This window comes from Leptidea sinapis, chromosome 30 (assembly GCF_905404315.1).
Source record: "Leptidea sinapis chromosome 30, ilLepSina1.1, whole genome shotgun sequence".
Taxonomy (NCBI): domain Eukaryota; kingdom Metazoa; phylum Arthropoda; class Insecta; order Lepidoptera; family Pieridae; genus Leptidea; species Leptidea sinapis.
In genome coordinates, this window is record NC_066294.1 from 1665237 (window position 1) to 1692962 (window position 27726).

General features: G+C 39.6%; 1 protein-coding gene across 1 annotated transcript in view; it reads right to left on the minus strand.

Moving 5' to 3' along the window:
- LOC126973742 (insulin receptor substrate 1) overlaps nucleotides 1-27726 on the minus strand; it is a gene marked incomplete at its 3' end in the record, with an annotated part of 44890 nt that continues 17164 nt past the window's right edge. Inside the window, exons 3-10 of the mRNA XM_050821064.1 lie at nucleotides 22955-23080; nucleotides 20462-20610; nucleotides 12343-12450; nucleotides 10240-10348; nucleotides 7596-7757; nucleotides 3635-3869; nucleotides 275-761; nucleotides 1-71 (exon numbers count right to left, since the gene is read on the minus strand). Coding sequence (XP_050677021.1) covers nucleotides 1-71; nucleotides 275-761; nucleotides 3635-3869; nucleotides 7596-7757; nucleotides 10240-10348; nucleotides 12343-12450; nucleotides 20462-20610; nucleotides 22955-23080 — 1447 coding nt within the window. The remainder of the gene's footprint in view (nucleotides 72-274; nucleotides 762-3634; nucleotides 3870-7595; nucleotides 7758-10239; nucleotides 10349-12342; nucleotides 12451-20461; nucleotides 20611-22954; nucleotides 23081-27726) is intronic.

The following is a 27726-nucleotide window of genomic DNA, read 5'->3' on the forward strand; positions in this document are numbered from 1 at the left end:
GTCCAGCGCCGCGTAGTGCAGCGCTCCTGGCGGGGCCGCGTCGCCGCGAGGGGGCGAGCCTCGGACAGCGCCTTGCAAGTTTAAATAAAATACTTTTAGACGATTAAAACCAAACGGACAACAAACGGACTAACCGTTTGTTGTTGAACTTCAGGGGTTTACCAATACCTCCAGTTCCATTCATTAAGCATCACCTCCGTTAAACTTTTTATTAACAACCTCTAATTTCTCAGAAGAGAGAAATCCTGTTTCGGAAAAGAATAATGTCAGTCACCTCTCGTGTCCTCCTTGTTGTTGTTGAGGGGCGGCGGTCGCGCCAGGGTGACGTACTGCGGCGACGAGGACACCTCGGGCGGGCTGCGGCGGCCCTCCTCCGAGATCTCGCGCAGCGTGCTGAGCGCGGGCCCGTCGTCCGGCGCGGGCGGGGAGGCGCCGTCGGGCGAGAACGGGAAGATGGTCTGCGAGCCGTGCGGCGTGCGCGGCGACGAGGCGGCGGGCGGCGGCCGCGAGCCGGCGATGGCTATGGGTCGACTGGCGACGCGGTTGCCGCGGCCGTAGCTCATCTCCACGTAGCCGTCGGGCGTCGCGCTGGGGGTCGACTGGGGCGTCGCCCCGGGGGTCGAGTTGGGGGTGGCCGGCAGCTCTCCGGGTCTCATTTCGACGTAGCCGGCGTTCCTGGGGGACATATCGACGTATTCGTCCACATTGTTCCTTCGGTACGTGTCCGGTATGTTGGTGGGCGGTGTTCTTGCTATGATAACCTGTAATATTACATATTTTATGTACGTATACTTCCAAATTGTTTATTTATAGTGAAATACATAAATCTTTAAATTTCTTGTATTTAAGTTACATAACCAAAGCTATTGTTATAACTACCAGCAATTCAGTGTTTCGGTAAGTCTACTTGAACTATAACTAACTATTTTTAAATATTGAATATCCTCTATGAGCCCTAGGTATGGACACACTCTTTCTTTTACATTCGTTATCGTTCGTTTGTTTGTATGTGGAGGCGGCATTTTTATTCAATTCCAAATATTTTTATTCAAACTAGGATGTGACATCACTTACTGAAAGTAAAAAAACAACTACCACCCATTCCTCGAATGAAAATGAATGCCTCAGGCCTCAGGCCTGAGCAAAATGGGCGCAACAAACTCAGTGGGCTTTTTTTTATCAAAACATATGTTTACAAAGTAATATTGTACAATTAAACTTAATATTTAATAGCCTCAGGGCGGTCGCTCCATTCCCAATCTGTGGTACCATTAAGAAACTCATTTATGTTATAGTAACCTTTACCACACAAACGTTTTTTAACAATTCTTTTGAAGAACACAATACTTTTGTTTTGAACATTTTCTGGGATCTTGTTGTAAAATCATAAACATCGCCCCACTAAAGACTTACTAACTCGACTTAGCCGAGTAGTAGGCATTATAAGCTTATGTCTATTCCTGGTGTTAACATTATGGTTATGACAATTTCTAGCAAATTCACTTATATGGCTATGAACATACATGACATTATCAAGAATATATTGAGAAGCAACAGTCAAGATGTTAATTTCTTTGAATTTTGCTCTCAATGATTCTTTAGGACCTAGGATATAAATAGCTCGAATGGCCCTTTTCTGCAGCACAAATACTGTATTAATATCAGCAGCGTTGCCCCATAGCACTATACCATAGGACATAATACTATGGAAATAACTAAAGTATACTAGTCGCGCCGTATCTATGTCAGTTAATTGTCTAATCTTTTTAACCGCGCATGCAGAAGAACTATGTCTGTTCGCCAATTCTTCAACATTGTAATTTGAAGAAATATAGCATATTCCACCGATTTTATCACGTCTCCGTTTACCAAAACACTTGCATCAACATTTTTGACATTTGGTACGGTAAATTTTATATATTTCGTGTTCTTGCTATTTAACAATAGGTTATTAGCGCTAAACCAGTACGCGATGTCACATAGAATATCGTTCACTTCGTCATACAGTTTGGTTTCTTTTCAATTTGAAAATCAATGAAGTGTCGTCCGCAAACAATACTACCTTATGTTTTTTCTGTATAAGATTAGGAAGATCATTTATATAGATAAGGAAGAGGAACGGTCCAAGAATAGACCCATGTGGTACCCCCATACTGAGAGGAGTCCCAGGAGATCTATAGCCATTCGCATCGACCTTCTGAATTCTATTGTTTAGATATGAAATCAGAAGATCGAGCTCAGTTTCTTTTATGCCATAGTGACAAAGCTTCCTGACCAGCGTTGAATGTTGAACACAATAAAAAGCCTTAGATATATCACAGAAGATGCCAAGTGCATCTGCGATTCCTCCCAGGCATCAAAAATATTCTTGATAAGCTCAACACCTGCATCCATTGTAGAACATCCCCCAGTAAAGCCAAATTGTGAGAGTTAAAGTAAGCATTTGGCTTAAAATTATTTTTTAATTTTTTTTAATATTCGGGTCAGAAGAGCATCCCGATTTAAATATTGGTGTAATTTTACTATGTTTCCGAAGGTCAGGAAACACGCCATGATTAATATAATTATTAGAGACTATTGCAAGATATGGTGCTATGACATCAATTATTCTACTTATTATTTTAACAGAAATGCTCCATGTATCAGCAGTTTTTTTCATGTCTAGAGATTTAAAACTTTTAGTTATTTCTCCAGGGTTAACAAATCTAAAATTTAAACTTTGTTGACATTCTCTAACATTTTCCAGAAGAAGTGACTTAGCAACACTGGTGGTGGAGACAAGAGTGTTTGTGATAGAAACTGGAATCTCAGAAAAAAAAAATTCATAAGCAGTAGCAACTTCCTGCTGAGATTGTATTATTGTATTGTTTATTGATAGATTGTATTCAATGTTGCGGTTTTTCAATCTTCCAGATTCCCAGTTAATTATATCCAAGTCATCTTTATTTTATTTGGCGCATTTTTAATTATTTGTCTGATATGCATAGATTTTGTAATAGAACAAACTTTTTTAAACAATTTAGAGTATTATTTAACATACTCAAGAAGAGATGCTTCATGATTATTATTGCCAGAGAAATGGGTTTATAATTGGTAAATATGTTATCAATATAGCTTTTGGAGGTGCGGTTACTCTAGTAAGCATAAGAAAAGCGACGGTCTTAACATATCGACTGTGGTAACTCACGTGTGGCAGCAGTCCGCTTACAACTCACGCGTATCATAGTGGTGTCAGTGTACATGCCCATAGAGGCCGCGGATAACCTACCGATGTTAACCGAATGCTTGGGAGTCATTAGTGCTGTGATCGCGTCACTTGATGACGTAGAAAGTGTTTTGTCTCGGTGATTTTAATGGTGATGTGTCACATAAAAATATCTTATTTGGTTGCGAATTAGTTGCTCATTGCGAAGAGGAAGATTGGACTCGGGCAGATGGAAGTATTCTAGGCGTCACGTCAGTTACAATAAACGTACCTCGGCGACGCGAATGGCCGGATCGACCGCGTCGTAGTCACGTATAATGTATATCGGTCGGATCATTTTCCTTTAGCTGTCGACTTCGATTTTGACGCGATTGTACCAAGTTGCAAGGATCAATACTATTGTATTATGATAAATAAAATACAACATACTTTGGTCTGCGGCGAGTTGGCTGAGAAGTCGATTTCCATGAGGTCCTCGGTGGAGCTGCGCGGGTGCGGCGGGTGCGGGGGGTGGTGGGCGGGGCGGCGCCGCGAGCCCGCGCTGTAGGCCCGCAGGCGCGCGGGTTCGGGCCGGGCGCCGCCCCCGGGCCGCGACCCCACGCTGTAGGCGCGCGTGGAGCGCTCCTCCGCGAAGTGCGCCGTGGCCGGCTCCAGCTGGTACTCGCTGGGGAACCGACGATTAATGGTCACACACAACACTGTGGACACCGTGCATATACGTCCAGCAGGCACAATAATTGGGATTGGCATTGACTTACTAGCAAGATAGACACTGTGAATCTAACTTTTTTTTAAATGAAAAGAAGGGACTAAACGAGCAGGACGTTGATACACTTGAAGGTACCCATGTCGTATCGTCCCGGAAACACCGCACAAGGAAGCTCATTCCATAGCTTCGTGGTACGAGGAAGAAAGTTCCTTGAAAACCGCACTGTGGAGGACCGCCACACATCCAGATGGTGGAGATGATATCGTAACTTGTGGCGTGTCGTGCGAAGGTGAAATTCGGCGGCAGGAATCAGGTTGAACAGCTCTTCAGAACACTCCCCGTGATAAATGCGGTAGAAGACACACAATGAAGCGACGTCTCTACGCAACGCCAAGTGATCCAGCCGTTCACAGAGTACTGGGTCCCCGATAATTCGAGCTGCTCTGCGTTGCACGCGGTCAAATGGATCGAGCTGATACTGGGGTGCGCCAGACCAGAGATGACAGCAATACTCCATGTGAGGCCGGACCTGCGCTTTGTAGAGCGCTAGAATGTGGGCCGGCTTGAAGTATTGCCGTGCTCTATTTATGACGCCCAGTTTCTTTGAAGCCAGTTTGGCTTACGGAATTGGCAATTGCTCGAGATTTCGAGACTTAGTATTCCGATACTAGGCGAGGCTTTAAGGGAAGTGTTCTCGAAGAGCGGTGATACGGCAAATGGGGTTTTTTTAGTGGTAAACGCGCAAACTTGAGTCTTCTGGGGGTTAAATTGGACAAGGTTCAACTTACCCCATTCCGCGACCTTCTCGAGAGAGGACTCGATAGAAGACACAAGTTTCACCCGGCACTGGTCGACGTTTTCCCGAGAGAGACCTGCATGGCCCGTGTATACGGCATCACCAGTGCTGTCGTCTGCATAGCAATGCATGTTGGCGGTGTCCAACATATCATTGATATGCAGAAGAAACAGCGTGGGAGATAGCACACAGCCTTGGGGCACTCCAGCGTTCACGGGCTTGGGATTCGAGCAATAACCGTCGATAACGACCTGTATGCTGCGCCCAGTGAGGAAGCTGGAGGTCCACTTGCATAAGCTCTCGGGAAGCCCAAATGATGGAAGTTTTGCGAGGAGCGCCTTGTGCCATACACGATCAAAGGCCTTCGCTATATCCAGACCAACTGCCAGGCCTTCCCCCTTGCTTTCAATAGCCGCCGCCCATCTGTGTGTTAGGTATACCAGAAGATCGCCAGTCGACCGACCATGGCGAAAGCCGTACTGCCGGTCGTTGATCAATTATGCTCTCCATAATTTTGGAGAGTAGGGAGGTAATAGCAATAGGCCTGTAGTTTGCCGGATCCGAACTGTCTCCTTTTTTTGGGATCGGATGGACAAGGGCTGACTTCCATGAATCAGGGACTACGCCTTTTGAATAAGAGTGCCGGAATAAACGCGTTAGCACCGGCGTCAACTCAGGGGCACACGTTCTAAGCACGATTGGAGAAATGCCATCCGGCCCGCTCGACTTCCTGACGTCCAACCAAAACAGAGCTCGCCTAACAGTTTTCTGTCGGAACTGTACTTCAAGCATGGAGCTCTGACACCGCGGGATGGTCGGCGGTGTTTTTCCGTTGTCGTCAAGAGTCGAGTTGGAGGAAAAAAGAGTGCACAGGAGATCGGCTTTCTCTTTTGCCGTATGGGCCAGGGTGTCATTCCTCATGTGCAACGGCGGCATGGACGGCTGGTTGAAGTTACCAAGAGCAGCTTTCGACAACGACCAGAACTTGCGTGTTCCGGTCGGGTAACTGGAAAGCTGCTCGCCAATTTTGACGACGTGCTTCGATTTCGCACGGGCGATTTGCCGCTTAAAAAATCTGGAGGCACGGTTATATTTCCTCTTCAGAACTTTGCAGTTCGGATCCTTTGAGCCCAGCGCCGCAACCCAAGTTCGATACGCCTGTTTTTTGCAGTCAGATGCTGCTTTAACTGACGCATCGAACCAGGGCTGTGATCTGCCACCGATCGGTACTACAGAGCTTGGTATAAAAATATCCATGCCCTGCAGTATCACATCGGCTACTGCAACGGCGCAGGCACTAGGATCATCTGAAAGGAAACAAACCCTGCCCCAAGGGTAGGATGCAAAAAAGGAACGCATCCTATCCCAATCTGCTGACTTGTAGTGCCAAACGCGGCGGGTCGCTGGTGGTCTGCGACGTTGGCGTCGGATAGGCACTACACTCCTGACCAGGCAATGGTCGGACGTTCCGAGAGGGGCGTCGACAGAGACCTGGTAACCATCGGGATGTGTAGTCAGCAGAAGATCTAATAAGGACGGCATGTGGCTATCCACATCCGGGAGCCGCGTCGGCGACTCAACCAATTGGGACAGACCATACGCCAATGCAAAATTATGCACAGATCGCCCTGCGTAGTCTGTGGTACGTGATCCAAGCCATTCGGCATTGTGCCCGTTGAAATCACCCAAGACTACGATTTCAGCGGAGGGGATCTGAGCAAGCACGTCATCAAATGCCGCTTGAACGCAGCCCATGAGGTGATCCGTTTCTGCGTTACCACTATGGGACCTGTAGACACACGCATAGATGCGGACGCGGTCCTCTAAATCTACGCGGAGCCAGAGAGTAGACAGGCCCCTACCCTCAAAATTGCCGAGACGGCGACAGCAGATATCCTCCCTAACGTACACACATACCCCGGCATGAAGCATGAAATTATGCTCAATTTTGTACCCGGGGTACGTTAAATATGACGTATCGCTAGGTCGAGATATCTGCGTCTCCGTAAGGAAACACAAGGCCGGCTGCGCCGTCTCAAGGTGGTGGTGGACGGCGTTTAAGTTGGAGTGAATTCCCCGGATGTTACAAAAGTCCACATTAAGCGTGGAGCGGGGTGCCGTGGTGTTGCTGCCCTGTTTGTCCTGTGACATACGCGGTACTGTGCCCTCCCCAGAATACGAGGGGCAGCCCGAGTGCGAATGCTCGGGGAGGGATTCTCCGGCTCTACAAGAGCCGGTACCCTCCTGGGGTAATTTATTTTTTAGGACCGCTCTCATATTTTGTTGGGGGGGGGGGGGGGGGGGGAAAGGACGGGGGGGAATGGCCTCCGGTCCTCGACACTAACCTATGCGAAACATAGCGGCACTAGGCCGCTACTTCACGCCGGTATTCTGTGCGAGTGTGGTAAGTAACCCGGACGAGTCTGGCCCGATTGTGCTGACGTCATAAGGCAGCAGCGTGACTCTCCCACTTTCAAAAAGCCCGTAGTCGCCTCTTACGACACCCTTGGACCTGGGACTACCCTATTCTTTTTACGCCCCAAGGCAGCACAGGGCACAATGTAATGCCGCTCAGGATTCTTGAAAAACCCAAAAATTCTGAGCGGCACTACAATTGCGCTCGTCACCTTGAGATATAAGATGTTAAGTTAACTAGTCGTAGTTGAGCTTTAGTCCGACAGTACTGAGTTTTGAGGTTTAAATATTGAAGTAATTTATCGAATAACGCAATCTGGAGACTGCCTACCGTAGGTATTATTATTATATTAGTCTCTAGAGTAAGGTAAAATTTAATGAGTGGGCGCTCGATAAAAGTTTGGTTAAACAATAACGGAACCCATTTAAACTAAAACTTTACTATATTTATGTAGGTTGTTGCATAATACCTGAAGCGTGGGTCAGTGGAAGGCGTGCCGCTGCACAGTGAGCCTGATGACGACAGGTGGGCCGGCGCCATGGGCAGGTATCCTTCCGCCGCACCGCCGCCTTCCTCGACGCCCAGCGACGACGTGCGCGAGTGGGAGATGGACGGACCGCCGCCGCGGATACTACGCAACACACGTAATAAAATCATTTATTCTATTTATTTATTAACTAGAATTTTAAAAGGAAATAAATTAATAATGAAGGAACGTTGGAATTCGAAAATAAAGCCAAAAACCACCTAGGATACATTTCGCATCGAATGGTGGTAGTTTCATGTTGATGATTGAGCCTCAAACAATGACCATATATATAGAGACTAGCCGTTCCCTCTCGCTTCGCTGGGCGAATTTCAAAAGGAAAAAACATTGTGTGCGTGCAAAGTACACATGTCAGAAGTGAAACCTGCATGGTGCATGAACCTCTAAACTGCATATGAATTCCTGGTACGTGTTGCTAGGATGACACATGATTTCAACCCCTATGAAAGACATTCCTACCACCACTGATATATATAATAATATGTTCACCTGGTGTCTATGTAGTAATAAGTCGTGCGCTTGGAGTCAGAATATATTAAGGTATACTCGCGCCATACTTAAGACAATCTCTTCTTTAGCTATGATCGCCTGATACCAAAACATTGTATTATGCTTCCTATCTCATTATCTCCCATGTTAAATATTATGCATTGATGTGACTGCTTTTTTTACTGTCGCGTTTTCGTTTCATTAACTTTCAAATCACAACGATGATAAAGAAGTTTTCACTTCAATAGTATGCATATTACTGTCTCATTCTTTATTAGTCTCCGGCTTCATCCATTTTTGTATTTGTGGCTCTTACCTGTCGTTTTTTCCGTTGCATCCGGTTTGAAATCACAACGATTCTAAAGAAGTTTCACTTCAATAAATTGAATTTTAATCATATTATTACAAATACAATAAAACATAAGACTAGCCGTTCCCGCCCGCTTCGCTGAGCGAATTCTAAAAGGAAGGAACATTGGAATTCGAAAAACAAACTAAGCCATAAACCATCTAGAATAAATTTTGTATCGAATGGTGGTAGTTTCATGTTGATACGATCAGTGGTTTAGGCGTGATTGAGCCTCTAACAAAGACCATTTTCATCATATATATATAAAAGATAGATACAAAAGAAGATTGCGGTTCACCAACAGGTATCACAAACAGACTTAAATCACTTACATTTCTTAGAAAGCTTACATATAGGCACACCCAATAATAGGCAAACACAGTCCAATTTAAGTAATGAACGTAGAATACTAGATATAACGTATGCTAATAAGAAACACTGATGTATATAAAATTAAGGTTGAAATTTAAATTGAAGGTTTAAAAGTAATTTTCTAATACAAACCAACATCTTTCTTATCAAAATCATCATCAGTTAATGAAAAAAGTATTGGGCCCAAACGGGTACCTTGGGGCACATCAGAAGTAACTGCAAACAGCTTCTTCGATTCTTTGCCGCAAACTGCGACTTTTTGCAACCCACCACTTAAATACGAAGCAAACCATTTTAAGAGAATGCCATGAAAACCTAAATTATATAGGTTGCATATTAACAAGTAGTGGTCAACTATATCGAAGGCTTTGTTTATAGCGGTAGGTCTAGCATCTAATTGCTAAACATTGTCGAGTGCCGCAGTAATTTGAGACGTGTAACAAGTTTGTTGCAGTAGACATTTAGGGGCGAAAACCATGTTGCTCTAGTATAAGTAGTGGTTTTAAGTGTGCTGTAAGCACAGGACGAATGATTCGATTCTAATACTTTGGCTATAGATAATCACGATACCTTATTATACAGTATGGATTAAGCATATATGAAATAAAAGTATGATAGCGCATTTGCTGATGACATACAAAAAATTAACAAAATCCGTTCAAAACTTTGTCAAAAAGGACTTTTCATTTTGAGCAAATTTGGACGTACTGTATAATTGGGTCACTAGGTCAATGATTCAATAAACTTGAATATTTAAACATCACAAAGCGGCGTTGAAAAGCCGCGCAAAAGATGAAAAGCGCCGCCACCAAAGAGTAAATCCGCCACAGTTCGCTGGCAAGTGTAATAAAGCCTACTCACTTTTTCGGATTTGGTACGGCTGGACCATCGGACGGTCCGGGTGTGGGTGGACGCCTCGCATCATTAAAAAAAATAGAATTGAGTTGTTTTAATTTTTGTGTTTAGCTTGTTATATTTTTTAGTAATATAAGTTTTTTAAATTTCTACTTGCAAAGAATGTATTGTATTGTTTTTCAGTCCTTCTTTATTATATATTCATAATGAATATATGCATGTTGAGTTAGCCTGTAAGTGAGGTATACATTTTTTTTTAAATTTCAATATACTAAGGCTGTGCTCTGAATAAGGATTACCATTGTATCTAACGTTGCATCCCTATTTGATAAATAAACTATGTACTTCGTGCCACTGAGTCCACTTCGCTCTACTTGGATAGTACTCTAATTTGGCTGGACATCAGTATTTTCGAGACAGTTGAAATTGTAAAATCGATCTAAGCGGTACCTTGCCTAAATTTTCTATTGACTGACTGAGTTAGAGCTGCTAAGAACATACCCGATGAAGTCTCTGGGCAGAGCATCGCAGGCATCGGGCTCCTCGGGTATCCGTAGCGTTCGATACCACTCCGACAGCGAATCGATGTCGTCTCTCGATGATGACGTACCTGTGTAAACACATACTCTATTAGTGATATAAGGTGTATCCATCAAGCGACGAGTAGGAAGGTTACCATCGCCTATGATCAACGCCTTGACTATTATTATCCCTAGAGCACTGGTGAACAGTTCACGAGTTGCTGGTGAACACATTCGAGTAACCTGATGAATTATTGCTACTACTGTTGATACATACAGCACCTTTCATTTAAAGACATACGCGCCTACTCACGAGGCCAAATGTAAATTTATCTTTTTAAAAACACAGTGTTCTCATGTTTGTTTCCAGTGAACTCCTTTTAATAATTACTTCATGGAGTGCAGTTCCGTCCAACTTGAGAGATAGGATAGTTTTTATTTCGTTTTGGGATCCTAATTATTTTTATTTCCAATATTTGTTTTATATGGACATATTTTCTATGAGAGTTCTGCTGTGAAACAATTTCATTAGGGAGCCTTTACGAAATAATTCTTGATGTTTATTTATTAATACGGCTTTAGTCACTTTTTATCGGTGTGGATACCGACTAGTTTCGGTCCTTTATCAGGGTGAGTGTAGTGGGTTCGCGTTAACGTCCCGTCTCTTACTGCCGACTTGTGCTCATAGATCGCGGCTGGATAGGGCGGGGGCGCAGGGTGCGCCGGTGATGATGACGAGCACGGTATCATTGACACTATATGACTCTTGGTGTCCACGGGTGCACAAAATGTACACACAATGTCCATTACGTGATCGTCGGCACTATAGGTCTTATTGCGAGATGCATTTTGTAACACTGATTTCCAAGTGGGTGGCAGAGCCCAACCCTTGTCTCTAATAAAATTAGGTCGACAGTCGATATCTATGGCTTCCAGCAGCTTGCGAGACACAAAGTTTTTATCGCGAGCCAAAACTTTCACCTTATCAAACCTAATAGAATATGACGTGTCGGAGTTTAGCGCATGCTCTGCCACTGCCGAGGTGTTGCTGTCTAATTTTCGTACACTGCGGATGTGCTCGGTGAGTCTGGTTTTTATATTGCGTCCCGTTTCATCAATGTAGCTTTTGCCGCACTCACTATGCTTCCCAAGTGATGTGAACTTTTATATGTAGGCGCGTCAATTTGACTTACAATGGGACGTAAAGGCCAGTTCGGTTTATGGATTTTCGGCAGAACATATATTGTTGGGGGGGTTGGGTTCAGAGGCGCAAACGCTTTCTCTCTTCTTCTGATAACGAGGAGAAGAACTTGTTCAATTCGGAAGTTACACGAACTGTAGATTACCTTTTTATAACACCTTGATAAAGGTTCCGGAATGGTCCGAAACTAGTCGGTATTCACACCGATAAAACATTTGTAAAGCCGTATTAGTAAATATGTATAAGCCGTATTATTAATAATAATGTCTCACGAAAGTTTTAATAATTTAGTTCTTAATAGTATGAAATATTAACGAAGACATAATGAACACAGTATTTTATTTATTATGTACAGAACGTCTGTCGGGTCCGCTAGTAATATATATTTTCGTAATGTTTGTTACACACTTAATATGTTTCAAACATTTTTCATGTTTGCCATAGTCACCAAAACATTAACCAGTTGCAACGTATGTTATCAACGGAGTCTCTGATAACACATTACTCTCACAGATGCTAGAAATAAGTATTTACTATATTTAAAACTAAAGAAATGGATTTTAAGTGAAAGTTCTCAAGAGTGGAGGATAAAATAATATACCACAAATACATACATTTACGACATAGTGGCTATTTACATGATAAGAAGAGACAAGACGAGCAAGACATTCCACTTGATGGTAAATAGCATGTACACCCTGCCCACAGCATTTCTGAGCACCACTGCGAATGCTCTCATCAGTGGCATGGCAGCCGCCTTGGTGTCCCTTACCTATAGCCGATTTTCTACACAAAGTAGTCCTCATTTATGATATAAAATGCTTTTATTGGCAATTAACTTATCATTTAATTAAAAATGTCATAAAGTAAATAAATACCCACCATCGACAACGTCCGCGTCCCTCGGCGTCGCGGTAAGTCGCTCCGGCTCGTAGGCGGGGCAGATACGCGACGGCATCGTGTCGCATCGGTTCCGCAGCGTGCCTCCGTCTATACAACAAACGACTACATAATGTCGATACGCGTCCAGTAGAGGTAAACAAAAAGACCCCACATGCGCACTATGAGCATAGCTTAGCTGCAATCCTCCTAAACAACTCATCTACATCTAGGTACGTAATATGTTTTACTTCAGGAATTAATAAGAAGAAAACTTAACTAAATATTATAATAACAAAACAAGAAGAAGAACCCTTGTAAATAATAGGAAATCTAAACTAAAAATATATGCAACCAAAGTTGCGGCACTAACTTATTAAATTTCTTATATTAATAAATAAATATTTACAGCAAAGCAATCTATAAGATATTCTAAGACCTTACTGTATAACAACTGATGAGAGTCAAGGTCGTCGATATGTAGGCCATCTTGAAACACGACTATCAAGCTCGCCAATATTTAAAGTAACCACGTCTATTTAATTATTATGTTCCGTTATGTAACAAGGCAGTTAAAAGCACATATATAGCAAACGATCACGAAAGAAAGCTATGGATAAAATCAGAAACAGTATATGTAGCGACCTGAGTGAAAGACAAGGAAGAATTTATCTAACTTTCGTTAGTTGTCGTTCTATAAATGTGAACAAGACCTAGACGAAATAGATAAATAGTATTTTGACCTCGACGCATTGTTCTGATTAAAAAATATTCCTCTATAGGTATGTACAACACCTCAACTACATCCGGTATTGTATCGGCTCTCGAAACTTGCCTGTGAAACGCGACCACGATTTATGGGTGCCTCCATTGGTACGAGAAAAATACCAACACTATTAGGGTCACGCCGCGAAGAGCGAACGGGAAACCATGAAACCCACTATAAATATGTACTAGTAATTCGTGGCACGTATGTGGGGCCGGCTCAATGTTTATTATTTTAAGTCGAGTATTACTACAGATAGCAATATATTATATACACATCAAAGCACATTCATATATAAAAAAAACAATCAAAAGCATTTAACACACACATGCACATCGGAAGCGCTTCATGCACGCAACATCACCAGGGAACAATCAACGAAGTATTCAATCGTAAAATTAGTGGATGCGGTGCGAGGCGGCGGTCGGTTAGTGGAAGCGTGACGTACGTACTCTTGGTATGCGCCGGCGAGAGTTTGGAGAGGCGGGTCCCGGTGCTGGCTCGCCGGCACCAGGTCTTCCGGGGCGGGTCGGCCTTGCACGACGAGTGCGCGGCCTTCTCTAAGATAACGCGGTCGAGCTCGTCGCCCGTGAGCGGCGCGGAGCGCGTTCGCTCGTGCACTATGTTGAGCGGCTCGTGGGCCAGGGAGCAGCCGCTCGGCAGCGAGCCGGTGCGCTGGTGTTTAAGGAGCCGGGGCCGCGGCGGGGACGGGGGGCCGGCTGCTGTGGAACAACGAGCGGCACGTGAGCACGGGGGTGTGGCCCGCGGCCGAGTGACATGGTGTGGCACCTTACTGCACCAGGAGCTGTTCCAGAGATTAGATCCACAACCAGATTCAATTGAAATCAAAATCGTGTACCAAATGAGGACGTGTCCATAGCAAAGATAACGTGATCTAGCATTCAATTATATTCGTAAATAAACGGTATGTTATAAAAGCGAGGCTTGTCTGGAGGTCATCACCAATCACCATAGAGTAAGAAGGTAAATCGGTATTATAGTAATCCGGTACAATTTCCACGTTATCTCTGCGTGAGCCACGGCTAGCTGTTCCCTCGTCGGGAATGATATGATCACACAGGCAGAACCGCCACCGTATCACAACATGCACACAAACATCTTAGTACTGTACAAAATATTATATGCGCGAAGCAACAACCATTATAACAATATGTCCGTTAGACACCTAAACTAGGAACACTTTCAGTACGTTTTGTTATACGCTCTACGAATAAAAATTACTGATAGAATTTAATCGATTAGTTCGATTCACAACCATAATCCGACTGGCCAAATTAAATCTAATTTGTAAAACAAGTTCTGTGTACGGTTAAGCAACCGTACAGAGTTTTCAATGTAAGTGAGATCATGCAATATGATTTGCTGTTGTTATATTTTCATTATATTTCAATACATTAACTTGAGTTAGTTAGCACTCGGGCGTCGTACCCGGCGCGACTGTCTAATCCCAATCTCATCTTTCCTCATTAGCTTAGTTCATTGTAATATTTAATATATAATTATCCCTTTAACATCTTATAATTTACCCCAGCCCTGGACATTGGTCCTTCGAGCCGGATCTATCTCATCTGTCTCATTTCGCATGAATACAACATGAACACATAATGGACAGATTGAGATAACCGTACAGTCAATGTGAGTCTTTTTGAAATAACGTGAGTTCTTCGCGAAGAAAAAAATATTTAAAAAGTAAAAAAATATTATGATCTCACAATACTTAGGTCATACTGAAGATTTCTGGTTTCTTAATGTTTCACAGTAGTATTCCTTCACCATTTTCATCATTAATTGGAACCATTATATAACACAGTTGTGCCAATCTTATTGAAGGACATCTTGAAAAGTATTTACTATTTCTTCAGGGGTTGTAAGTCATATAGGTACCTCATAGCTTATATTTAATTTTTTAAAAATAAAAATGACAAACTAGCCAAGCACGTATTGACGTACCAATCTTCAGTGGCTGTCCTTTAGTTTTTAAGCATGTTGATATCCCGATTTTCCGAAAAAGAAACATGCATTTTCGGAGCAATGATTCGAATTTTTTTAACTTTCATAGGCAAATTTCCAATAGGAAAAGACCATTCCGCTAAGTGGCTATTCTTTCAGGTCTAGGTGCAGCAAAAAACCCAGATTCTCCGATTACAATATTATAAACAGCCTATTACTGTCCTCCGTTATATTTTTTTTCATTTACAGGTATAGAGTGGCTGCACTCTTCAGGTAATGCATAATCTTTTGCACCTACCTAATACTGTACGAATTTGCTGACATGTAATTTTTTATCAGTTTTAATCAGTTTTCGACAGTCGAGTTCACAAATTCCTAATCATAGTATGAATATTGAGGAACAAGAAGGTACCTTCAGACATAAGAGACTTCAGATATTAAGACTCATTAGTCTGTAATGCTTGTACATAACTGCTTCATCACGTACTCAGATACCTAACATGTAGCCGGCATCCTGTGAAAAAAAGGCTTCCACTGATGAAAATGTGGATAACATTCGCAAATATTATAAGCTGTAAAAATAAAAATATTTCATAATCGATTATGAAGAATGCTGGAACGAAGCGCTTAATTACAATAGGCACCAATAAGAAATGTTATTGCAAAATGCATTGTTTTCACGTCCATCTCCCGCGAGCGATAATCGCTATGGAAAAAATTAGTATGTTTGACCAGGTCAAGACAAAGCACGAAGAGAGACTGCGGTCTAAATGATAACAATTATGGACCAGGATAGCATGAAAAGTGAGCATTAGATGATTAGAATCGATAACTGTTTACGTGTTGTATTCGTAACTTATGACATCCAGATCACAGAAATAGGTTTCGAAACCTGATGTCAATGTTTGATTTAAATTAACCATAAACGAATACCACTCGCAAACACAACCAGCGGTGAATGACTTAGAATACAACGCGTGCTGTAAGTGGGTGGGTGCGTACCGTTAGCGGGTGCGCTCGCAGCGGCTGCGGTCTCATCGACGGAGTAGGCGGCCGAGTCGCACGCACACTGACGTATGCAAGAGCCAACGCACAGGCCCTTCTCTGGAAACCCAGACAGGGGGTCAGACCCTAACCTCGCCCACAACAAATACTAGTGCTAGACATACGCTGTCGTTTATTGTAGTTAGATATTTAATAACCAAGCTAATTTAACATAAACCTGTTGGTTTTTTTCGCAATCATACTCGCAAACGTGTTACTAATTGCATACATAAGTCTATACAAATAGTAACTTTTGCATTTCAATAGAGAAGATCTATTGAAATGACATTTTTGTTGAGTTTTTGATTTATAGCAATTATGGAGCCAATATTCACGAATATAAAACACCAAAAATCATTAGTGTACAATAAATTCGATAAGTCTGCGACTTCTATAGAATAATTGGAAATGTCCTTTACATGTTTTACACTATACATTTTGCATTTTGTAAGTATACTTATCAAACGTTTCTTTCATTCGCAGTATGGCAGTATTGCAATCGTTATTTCAAATCCATACAGTATATAAAATACATCTGTCATCCACACTAATGGCAATCAAAATAGCAATTCTCTATTAGTATTCCCATAGATGAACTGAAAACAGATCATTATCCATCCATCCATATTAATTCGGTTATTGAAATGCCAGGCAGGAGATACATTTCAAAGTTAAAGTCATATAAACTTTATTTAATGACGCTTAAACTAAGCGCTTTTGAATCGTCACTATAAATATTTATTTAAAATTACAGAATCTAACATATGTTCGGAAATAGTACAGCTATGAATTAATATCAATCCCCAATCGCCAATTTAGCATTGCGATTAAATAAGAAAAGCGAACGTTCATCAACAGTTAAATTAACTTTCCGACATATAAAAGAATTCCGACCGTAGTGTGGTAACAATTATATCTCTCGTTGATGCCTTGCTGACAGTTTTAAGTGTTGCTGTAAAAGCCAACATTCGAATCTAAGTTGTAAAATCTTGTTTGTTGTGGGCGATCAATGGCTGTGTATAATAATTATACTTATTTAAACTTACCTTTTAGTCCCACGCGCTGTTGTTCGAGATTTAAATGTAGTTGTAAGAAAACTGAATTGAATAAAATCAAAGGACTAATGAAAAGTGTTTTGCAACGTTGCTCTTTGTCATATAAAGGCTAAAAATGAAATTTAGTTTGCTGGAACTCAGTGTTACAATGGAAGGATGCAAATGAAAAATGTCGCAATACAAATCTTTTGTTCAAATAACGACATTAAAAGGAATAAAGTATAATAAATTTTAAATAATAATATTTTATGTAAACAGTTTTGTACGAGTGGAACATCGCACATCACGTTGCGCCCTGTCAGCAGTTGCGCTGGCGCGTGCCGTGTTTCCACATTTTCCCCCAGTTCACGTACGAGCATCAATCGGTTCGCGTGTGCTCAAAACCATTTCAACCATTTAGACTAAGTTCAATAAACTAATTGTTCTTAAGTCTAGTTTAATTTATGAACCAAACATAAATTAATCTGTACGGCAACCCGAACACCGTACAACGTGGTCCTTCGAGCCGGATTCATACAAACTCACATTCAGTATTCTACTCGATAGTTTTATTCCAGAACGAGTAAAAATCAACGTGTGGATCGTAAAACTAAACTCGATGGCTTCGCTTCGAGCTGCCGAGCTTGACTCAAACATATGGGATGTGTACGCGAGTCGACCGACAGTCCGCCATTCTTGACCAAGAAGGTACTGACCTTCTTTTACGTTTGTTCCTTAATAATTAAGACATGCGAGACTCATTATATGTAGCCACCGCCTGCGTTGTTGAACACACATCATTTGGCTCGAACGGTTTGGTGAACACAACGTCGCGTGCACTCCAAAGATAAATGCTGAATGTATGGACAAAACCCAAGAGAATATATGTATGAATAGATTTTTTTGAATTCTATACCAACGCCTATTTGGACCAGGGAATATAAATTAGGTACCTCTTATAAAACAGTATTTAAAATGCTGTTTCAGGTACTATTGTAAGAAACACGCCTCTGAGCGCGTTCCTTTAACTGACAACTTATGAGCTGTCAGTAATGGGTGACAATTTACTTTGTTTTAATGGTTTCACATACCCGTAACGAATAAATTTTCTTAAACAAATTTAACAATTCAGTTTTGTTACAACAACATAAATGTTAGTATTTTAACAGTTTTTAAACCTTTTCTTGTACAGCGCAAAAATATTAAATAGGGTTATGTACTCCAAGTCGATTATTTTGAGTTAAGACTAAATCCGTTTTTTTTTTTTATTTGCATAAAAGTTAAGCAATTCAACGATTTTAAAGGACTTAAAAACTGTCTCATTAAGCTATCAGGCAAACTAATCTACTAAAAGTGTCAAATCACAAGTGACTTCAATGCAACGCATCAAATGATTACTACTGAACTAACTAGTGTGGCGACTTTATGATGGAATGTGTGTGTGGAATGTATGAAGAGAAGAGATGGATTTACCTTGGCATTTTGTTTTTATTGTAAAAACAACTTTTACACTCGTATCAATACAAGTCGATAATTATACTCGTTTTGTTATAGACACGTTCAAACTGTTAACACAGAGTTACTAACGATTCTCAATTTTTATTCCATATTCCATTGATAAGTGTAATAAACCTTAAATAATTAATAGTCTTAATATCATACTACCCTCATCTGTTGCTGTTCGCAGTGATGTCATAATACACGTATCCAGGGGCGTGCATATCATATAAGCAATAACGCAGTGCCTACTTCGTTATGAACCTAAATAAATATAGCAAAAAAACTTGTTAAAGTTAATTTGTTTCCGTTATTTTATTAACAAACTTCTATTGAACACCCACTCATAAAATTTTCCTTACGCTAGATACTAAATATCTAATGTAAGAAATCTTTGCATATTCCAAGGCTCAACTACGACTAGTTTGATCCACAGTGTCTGGCTTGCTAGAAAACTAATGCACGCCTCTGCACGTATCAGTTTGAAACGGTTCTTCATCAGCTGAGACGGTCATACGTCGTATCCAGATGTCAAATTAAGGTGTAGGTAATATGTATTAACAAATTCAGAGTGCAGTGTTAGTGTTTTCTTATTTTACAATAATATACAATATGTTCTCATGCCTAACACCGATATTCAGTGACATGAGATCTCGCGATGTTTCTAAATCGCAAGCTTTAGGGTTAGTTTACGAAGGTACGCGACACTGATGTATAGTTATGTTATATTAAACTACTGAGAGAATTCCAACACACGCATGTGTTGTTTCGTTTATCTAAAGATTGAGCGTGTTGGTACGAGGTGAGCCCCTGTGTATTCTGATTGGTGGTGGTTGCTGAGACTCCAATATACCTGACTGTCCCACGGGGGGCCTGACCGTTGCGTTGCGCCGGTTTACATTAAAGGACTCTACCAACTACAATGTATCATACCATGACCGTGCTATGAACGTGTCAGGCAAAAAAATATTCTCTGTATTAAAAAGTATGAGACCATGCCCACTAGCCCGTTCCGTTACCGACCAGCACCGTAGCATGCCATGCACGGAGCGGCAAGTATTGTCGGCGAGAATATTTAGCCGGTGGCGATACGCTCTGTGCATGACACGCGACGTTGCCACACCGGTGCGCGCAGGCGGCGAAATGGTGAGCACCCGCGTTATAACCGCGTAAGATGGCCGTTATAAACGCGTTGCCAATCAGGTGAATTACTACAAACGCGACAACAGCGCACAGGGACCGCTCGGATATGGCACTCGGATGATACGGAGATGATATTCGGACCCTCCCGTCACTAAAATCGTTACGCACGGGCTTGTCACGCGGATGATAATGAGATGATATGCTGACGCTCCGGTCATTAAAGCCGATACATACGACTTTGATGCGTAATTGATACGCTCTAGTGGGCATAGTAGAGCGTATCGTGTTGCTTGTCGTGTCTGATAAGTTCATAGCGCGGTCATGGTATGATACGTTCTAGTGGGTAGAGTCCTTAAAACTTGTCCGTCACGAATATGGGCCCGGTCACAACACAGTTTGCGGCGTCGCATCGTTAAAATCTACGACGCCAGCCTGGCCCTGAGTATTATGTACACTGGTTAATAATTCAATAAAGAACATATTATGCACAAAAGCTTTTTTCTTCGTTTTTTGATTTTCTATTTTCATTTTGAAAGCTAGTCAAATGACCAAATCGCATTTGCATTTTGATTTTGCGATAGGACGCCGCAACGCAGTGTTGTAGCCGTGTCCTATGACACGAGTCCCCAGCAACCGGAAGGTATCAAGAAAACACGCGGGGACCTACCGTTGTAGAGGCCGGCGCGGCCGCGACCGTCGGAGTACGTCTGTCGCCGAGCGGGCGGCTGCGGTCCATCGGGCGGCCCCGAGGCCCGCGCCCCCACCACGATGTGGTCCTTCTCGTTCTCCGTCTCCTTGGCACAGTTGCGCATCGCGCTGCAACGTGACAACGTATCATCAATATCAAGGGATATTCTATTAATACACTTTGGTTTCGTACACCCATACAAATATCACACGTACCCCCATACAAAAATCACCCCACAGACTTAGGCAAAGATATCCAAATGTTTTGAGTTTTCCCGAGTGTGAATTCCGTAATATTCGTCTTCAAACATTTCGAAACGTGTTTCGTTTCTCTCGCCAAACTCTGGCACGAGACTAGCCTCGACTGACACTCGTGCCAGAGTTTGGCGAGTCGACATCTCCTCAGGATGCCTGGTGTAGAGGCGAAACACATGTCGAATTGTTTGAATACGAATATTGGCGCAATTAACAGTCGGGAAAACTAACTAATAAGAATTCATAGAAGATAGAATATAGAAGATATAAATAATCAAATCAAATCAAGTCATTTAATTGCATAGATTGAGTGGGTACATTGGTGTTACATTATAATCATAGGTGCTAACAATCTGCCGGGTAGGCATGCAAAAATAATATTTTACAATTCTTACTCTAAGTTTACCGTGAAAAACATACAACATAAAAACCAAATTATTCATAAAAGTCTATCCACCATAATATTATAAAAATGTGAAAAATAAAAATTTGAAATATCTGAATTAACTTATTCTAATGACTATACATTCATGTCTGTTAAATATTCTTTAACTGAATAATATTTCTTCGTCATTAAAAATTCATTAATTTTATTTTTAAAAGAGTTAATATTTAAGTTTTGGTCCGCTAATGATGCTGGTAGTTTATTATATAGCTGAGGAGCTATATTAAATATACTATTACCAAAAAGTGCCGTTGTATGCTGCGTGAAACGTATTTTATTTTTTCTGCGTTTACTATCAGAGTAACTAAATAGTTGATCATTTGTTCTAATGAATACTAGCACTTCATATATATATATAGGCACGGGAAAGTAAGTATTTTAAATTTATCAAAATATGGTTTACAGGAATCAGTAGGGCTTAAATGAAATATAACTCTTATACATTTTTTCTGACATTTAAAGACTCTATCCTTATCTGTGCAATTTCCCCAAAATATGATCTCGTACCGAATATTTGATGTGACATACGCGTTAAAAGCTACTAACACTGCGAACTGGTTAGTAAACGTAGTAAGTAGTAACTTTAGACAGCATGTGTAATGCAAATGAAAATCTATTTAGCTTCATGCACAAATTTTCAATATGGGTTTTCCAATTTAGGCAATCATCAATATGTAGGCCTAAAAATTTTGTTTGTGTTATTTCAGATATTTTTTTACTTAGATAATTAATGTTCAATGCTATCTTATTGCGTCTATTTACAAATGTCATTATGCTAGTTTTGTCAAGATTTATGATTAAATTGTTACATGTCAACCAGTTTATAATATTGCCTTTAGTATTATTAATGTCACTTTCAAAAGAATTTAAATTTTCACCTATAAATATCACTGTGCTGTCGTCAGCAAATAAAATCATCTCATGGTTGGTAACCGTAGGAAAATCGTTTATATATGTTATGAACAACAATGGACCTCATATACTTCTCTGCGGTACTCCAGTGGTTACGGTTTTTGACTCCGATATATATGGTGTTTCTGTTTTATCATGCCGAACTAATCTCGCTATTTGTGTCATTTGTTGCCTCCCCGTTAGATATGATTTTAGAAGTGATAAGCTGTTTCCTCTAACCCCGTACACGCTTAGCTTATCCAATAATATTTGATGGTCGACATAGTCAAATGCCTTAGTGAGGTCCATATAAAGTACGCATACATGCTTTCTTTTATCTACATTAGTAATGACTTCCTTCAAGAAATTGTATATTGCTAAATTAATTGATTTAATTTTTCTAAAGCCTTTTTGCTTTTCGGTTAATATTTCATTCTTTTCAAAATAATCGTTTAAGTTATTACAAATATACTTTTCTAATAATAATAGTTAATAGCTGGACGTTTGTAACAACGCATCCATCTACCGTCCCAATACCAACATAGGTTCCTAAGATAAGCTATTATTACATTATTACTTAGTCCTGCAGAAATGCTAGGCATCCAGAAGTATTGTACTATGACTAGACAACCTACCTTCTCAACATTTCAGATAATGATTAACTACCCAGGTGAACCAGCACTTTGGCTCCATCATACCTCCGACTACATACAGACATCCGTATACAAAAGCATTGTTGAGCGGACAGCACGTAATTCAGCGCAAAATTTAATCCGCACCATGTTCGAGTCTGGCATTACACGAAACTACGCGATTTACAAAATCTTCGATTCTGATTGAACTAAACGGAACACGTTGTTAAATATTTTAAAATATACTCACTGATAGATGGTGGAGTGCATGCTCTGCGCTATGTTGGAGTCGTCTGAATGCATCCACAGCTCGCCGGCGCCGCTCGTGGTCTGACGTCCAACTTCCATATAGAAGAAGCACTCAGAATCGCCGCACCTTTAATTGTAATATCAAAGTATTAGTATCCTAAGTCTTAGAAACAATTACAAAGTTAGAGGCACAGGGGAAGCCCGGGCAAGAAGCAGTGTGGGTAAGAATAATAATTGATTTTTCCATGAATATCTATAATAGATTGCTATACAACTTTTTCAAGTCGTGACACGTGCGACCAGAAGCGACATGATAGTTCGTCCAAAACAAGGAAGGAAATAAGGCTTATCGTTTTTTGTACACAAACCTTTTGTATTAGTCATCAGTTGCCTGCGAATATTACTGTTAATTCCTTTTTCACGTTCATTGAAGTGGTATTACTTGTAATGATAACTTTTTGAAAACATTTGACATATTGCGTCAAAGCTGAGCAAGCAAATATTAAGAAGACAAAGATTTCTGAATTAGCAGCCCCCAGTAAAACTAAAACTAAAGGATCCTCAGCCAAGCAAACCAGATTTTTACTGTTTGGTGTGGGCTGACATATACACTGAACCACCAGCGGAAGATTGGATTCAGTGTAATCAATGAAAAAGGCGCATGATGATTGCATTTCTTATATAGGAGTTGGAAGCTACCTCTGTGATAAATGCGAAGACTGATCCGAACTAATATCCTTTTTGCCTTTTGGGGCAATTGGTAGTTTTGTAAATGCTTAGAGTCGTTATATATTTTTTTTAGTTTTATCACTATTTTAGAAGTTACGGGGAGACACATTTTTACCACTTTGGAAGTGTCTCTCGCGCAAACTATTAGGTTTAGAAAAAAAATGATAATAGAAACCTCAATATCATTTTTGAAGACCTATCCATACATACCCCACACGTATGGGTTTGATGATAAAAAAAATTGAGTTCCGCATGCGGAACTCCAATTTTTTTTTTTTAAATTTGTGTAAAAATCTTAACGCGGTTCTCTGAATACATCTACTTACCAAGTTTCAATATAGTTCAGTATAGTTCTTATATTTTCGGAAAAAAGACAGACAGACAGACATGACGAATCTATAAGATCCGTTCCGTTCTTTTGCCATTAGGCTTCGGAACCCTAAAAATGGAAAATAAGGACAGCATTTACTTTTCCGTTAATAACTTATATTTATAGAAATAACACGTTTTTGAACCTTATTGACTAACCTAGAGGCCTCTGCCATGAGGAAAACTAGAAATATTATATCTTATATATGATAAAGTTTTCTACACTTTATTTGTTAATCGTCTAGTCGACAGTAATACAAGCTATTTTTATGTATTTATTTTACATACAATCATGCCGGTCTCTCAGATGGCTAAATTAATTAAAAAGGCATGAAAGGCATTTATTTTCTCAAATTTGATAGAATTCTTTTTGATGTCATTTCTAATATACTAAGATACTTTTATACCGCTTCGGAAACAAATGGCGCTCTGAAAGAGAAGAAGCGGCGCAAGAAACTCTCCCGACATCTTTTTTTGCGCTCTTTTTAATGAACTATACAATATTGTAATTGAATTTGTAATTAGTTAACTATACATGAAAATATAGTTTATTATATTTAGAATATTATATCTACATATATAAAAATGAATTGCTGTTCGTTAGTCTCGCTCAAACTCTAGGACGGCAGGACCTATTTGGCTAATTTTGGTCTTGTATTAGTTGTGGAAGTCCAGGGAAGGTTTAAAAGGTTTGAATAAACAAGAAAATCCTCGGATTTAAATAAAAACAACAACTTTGATTTGCTTTTGACGTATCCCCCGTCGTTCAGAAATCATACAAAAATAATAGTTTAAAATGAAAAACTAATTAGAATTTTTATATTTTTCTATTTTTCTAAGGAGATAAAAAATAAACTTCCTTAAAACACGGGTAACACTTAAAAAAAGGAGTACTTTTGTTTGTTTTAAGTTTATTTTATACAAAAGTTTTGGTCTTTTATTTATCGATAAAAGTAGTATGAAGTCGGCCGGGTCAACTAGTTCTTTATTAAAAAAAACTATAGCTATTCTTCAATGTTTTACCATATAAATTATTTTTAGAAATAGACCGTTTCTTGAACATTGCAACATTATTTTATTTTTATAAAATAAAAGAATATTTCTTAAATTAACTTCGCCTTAGTTACTCCTTATTACATCACTACCTACCAATAAAAGTCCCGTTAAAATTGATCCAGTCATTTCAGAGATTAGCCGGAACAAACAGACAGACAAAAATTGTAAAAATGTTAACTTGGTGTATGTACCGAATATATATATTCATATACATGTAGTAAAAAACTGTTATTTACATATTTCAAATAGACACTCCAATTTTATTTTTACGTATAGATGAGTTGAGTGTCAATTTTGCATAAAACATTTTTTGGAATCCTTACGTCTGAATGAAAACATCCGGAACCCTCATGTGTCTGCCTGCCTATCCGTCAATCAAGGTACATCTAATTCGAGGTCAATCATACCATACTTATGATATTTTAGATATTTACTCCATATTTTTTTATTACGGCTGGTTTATATTAATTAAAAGTTTGAGTACTTAATAATTGATATGATTTACTTCTCCCAGGCGCGGCGGACCGAGACTTACCAACTTTTTTAAGAGTTCCCGAGGGAGCGCGATACTAAGACGCGACAAAAAAGCTAGCACTTTTACTAGTGGGAGGCTCCTTTGCACCGGATCCCGACTATATTATGGGTACCACAACGGCGCTTATGTCTGCCGTGAAACAGTAATGTGTAAGCATTACTGTGTTTCGGTCTGAAGGGCGCCGTAGCAAGTGAAATTACTGGGCAAATTAGACTTGACATCTTATGTCTAAAGGTGACGAGCGCAGTTGTACTGCCGCTCAGAATTTATGGGTTTTTCAAGAATCCTGAGCGGCACTACATTGTAATGGGCAGGCCGTATCAATAACCATCAGCTGAATGTCCCTTATTTTCATTTAAAAAAAAGTAATTATATTAGTCGGTAAAAGTTTTATAGTTAATTAAAATGTAAATAATCGACGCTAAGTGTGTTGAAATTGACATTATTTCTAATCCGAATGAAATATAAAAACATTAATGAGCTAACAATCAAAATGTGTTTCAATTTGTGAATAGTTAATTAATTGTGTTTTTGACTGACTGGTTTTTCACCGATTCCATTTTAATATTATCAATATTATTCTCTCTTGACAATAGACAAAGTAAATCTTTGAAATTCATATTAAGCATCATTTTTGACCTCAATGGGCACATTATCTAAAAGTTGACGTAACTCAGGCTATTAAATAATAAGTTTAATTGTACAATATTACTTTGTAAACATATTTTTTAAGCCCGCTGAGTTTGTTGCGCCCATTCTTCTCAGGTCTGAGGCATTCATTTTGGAATGGGTGGTAGTTTATAACTTTCAATGAGTGATGTCACATCCTATCTTGAATAAAAATATTTGAATTTGAATTAGAAATGTAATGTATTAACATTTAGGTACTACTTTTTCTCCGTTTGATAACAATAAACACATAATTAGATACAGACAGTACTTATTTCCAATTTTCATTGTGCTTGTTTCTTTTGTTCTATTTTAAATACCTAATCAAACAATTTTAATTACACATTATAAAAGCGGCCAAGTGCGAGTCGGATTCGCCCATGGAGGGTTCCGTAGCAGCAAGTAACATAATATAAAAGTTCTTGTAGTTCGTTGTAACTTTGATCGATGTTTTAATAATAGTGAATTTGTTCTAAATTAAGTCATTGATAAATAAACATTAACACAACATTAATTATGGGATTTAGATCTAACTATATGCGATATAAGCTTGTGATAGCTAAACAAGCTAATATTATGTTCCAGTTTGACAAAAAATATTACCAAAAATCTTATATAAATTTTTGTGTATATATAATCTGAATCTCGGAAACGGCTCCAACAATTTTCATAAAATTTAGGGGACTATTTATATTTATATATCTATTTTATTTTTATACAGGGGATTTCTGGGGGAATAAATCGATCTAGCTAGGTTACAATTAAAAAAAATAGTTTTATCCGTGTTTGAATGAGAAACAGCTACAGTAACATTAGAATACAAAGGCAAATTTCGCTACTATATAATAGCTCAGATGGGACATTGGGTCATTCGGAAAGCAGAAGACACCGGTTCAAATCCAGATGTCCTATTAGTTTTTATTTTGTTCAAGTTTTGTACATCCTTAATAATCCGAGCAAGGCTCGGTCGTCCGAATATTATTATTTACTTATGCAGCTATTACATTCATTATTAGAAAATAATGGTTCACGGTTAATGAATAGGGTTTATGTTTATGATTTTTTTTTATATTTGAGTTGATTATTATTATTATGCAAGGTAAATTACGGTTTACGATTTATGACGTATTAAAAAAACTACTTAATAGATCTCGTTCTAAGCAATTTTCGGTGGAAGTTTACATGGTAATGTACATCATATATTTTTTTAGTTTTATCATTCTCACAGGGGGACACATTTTACCACATTGCAAGTGTCTCTCGCGCAAATTATTGAGATAAAACTAAATAATCACAAAAAAGAAAAAACTTAAAATTAAAAAGATATAATTTAATATACAGGTTAAGTATATAAGTAAATAATGTCTTCAATCTATTAACTAATACAAATAAAATATAGAAAATGTTTATTGGAA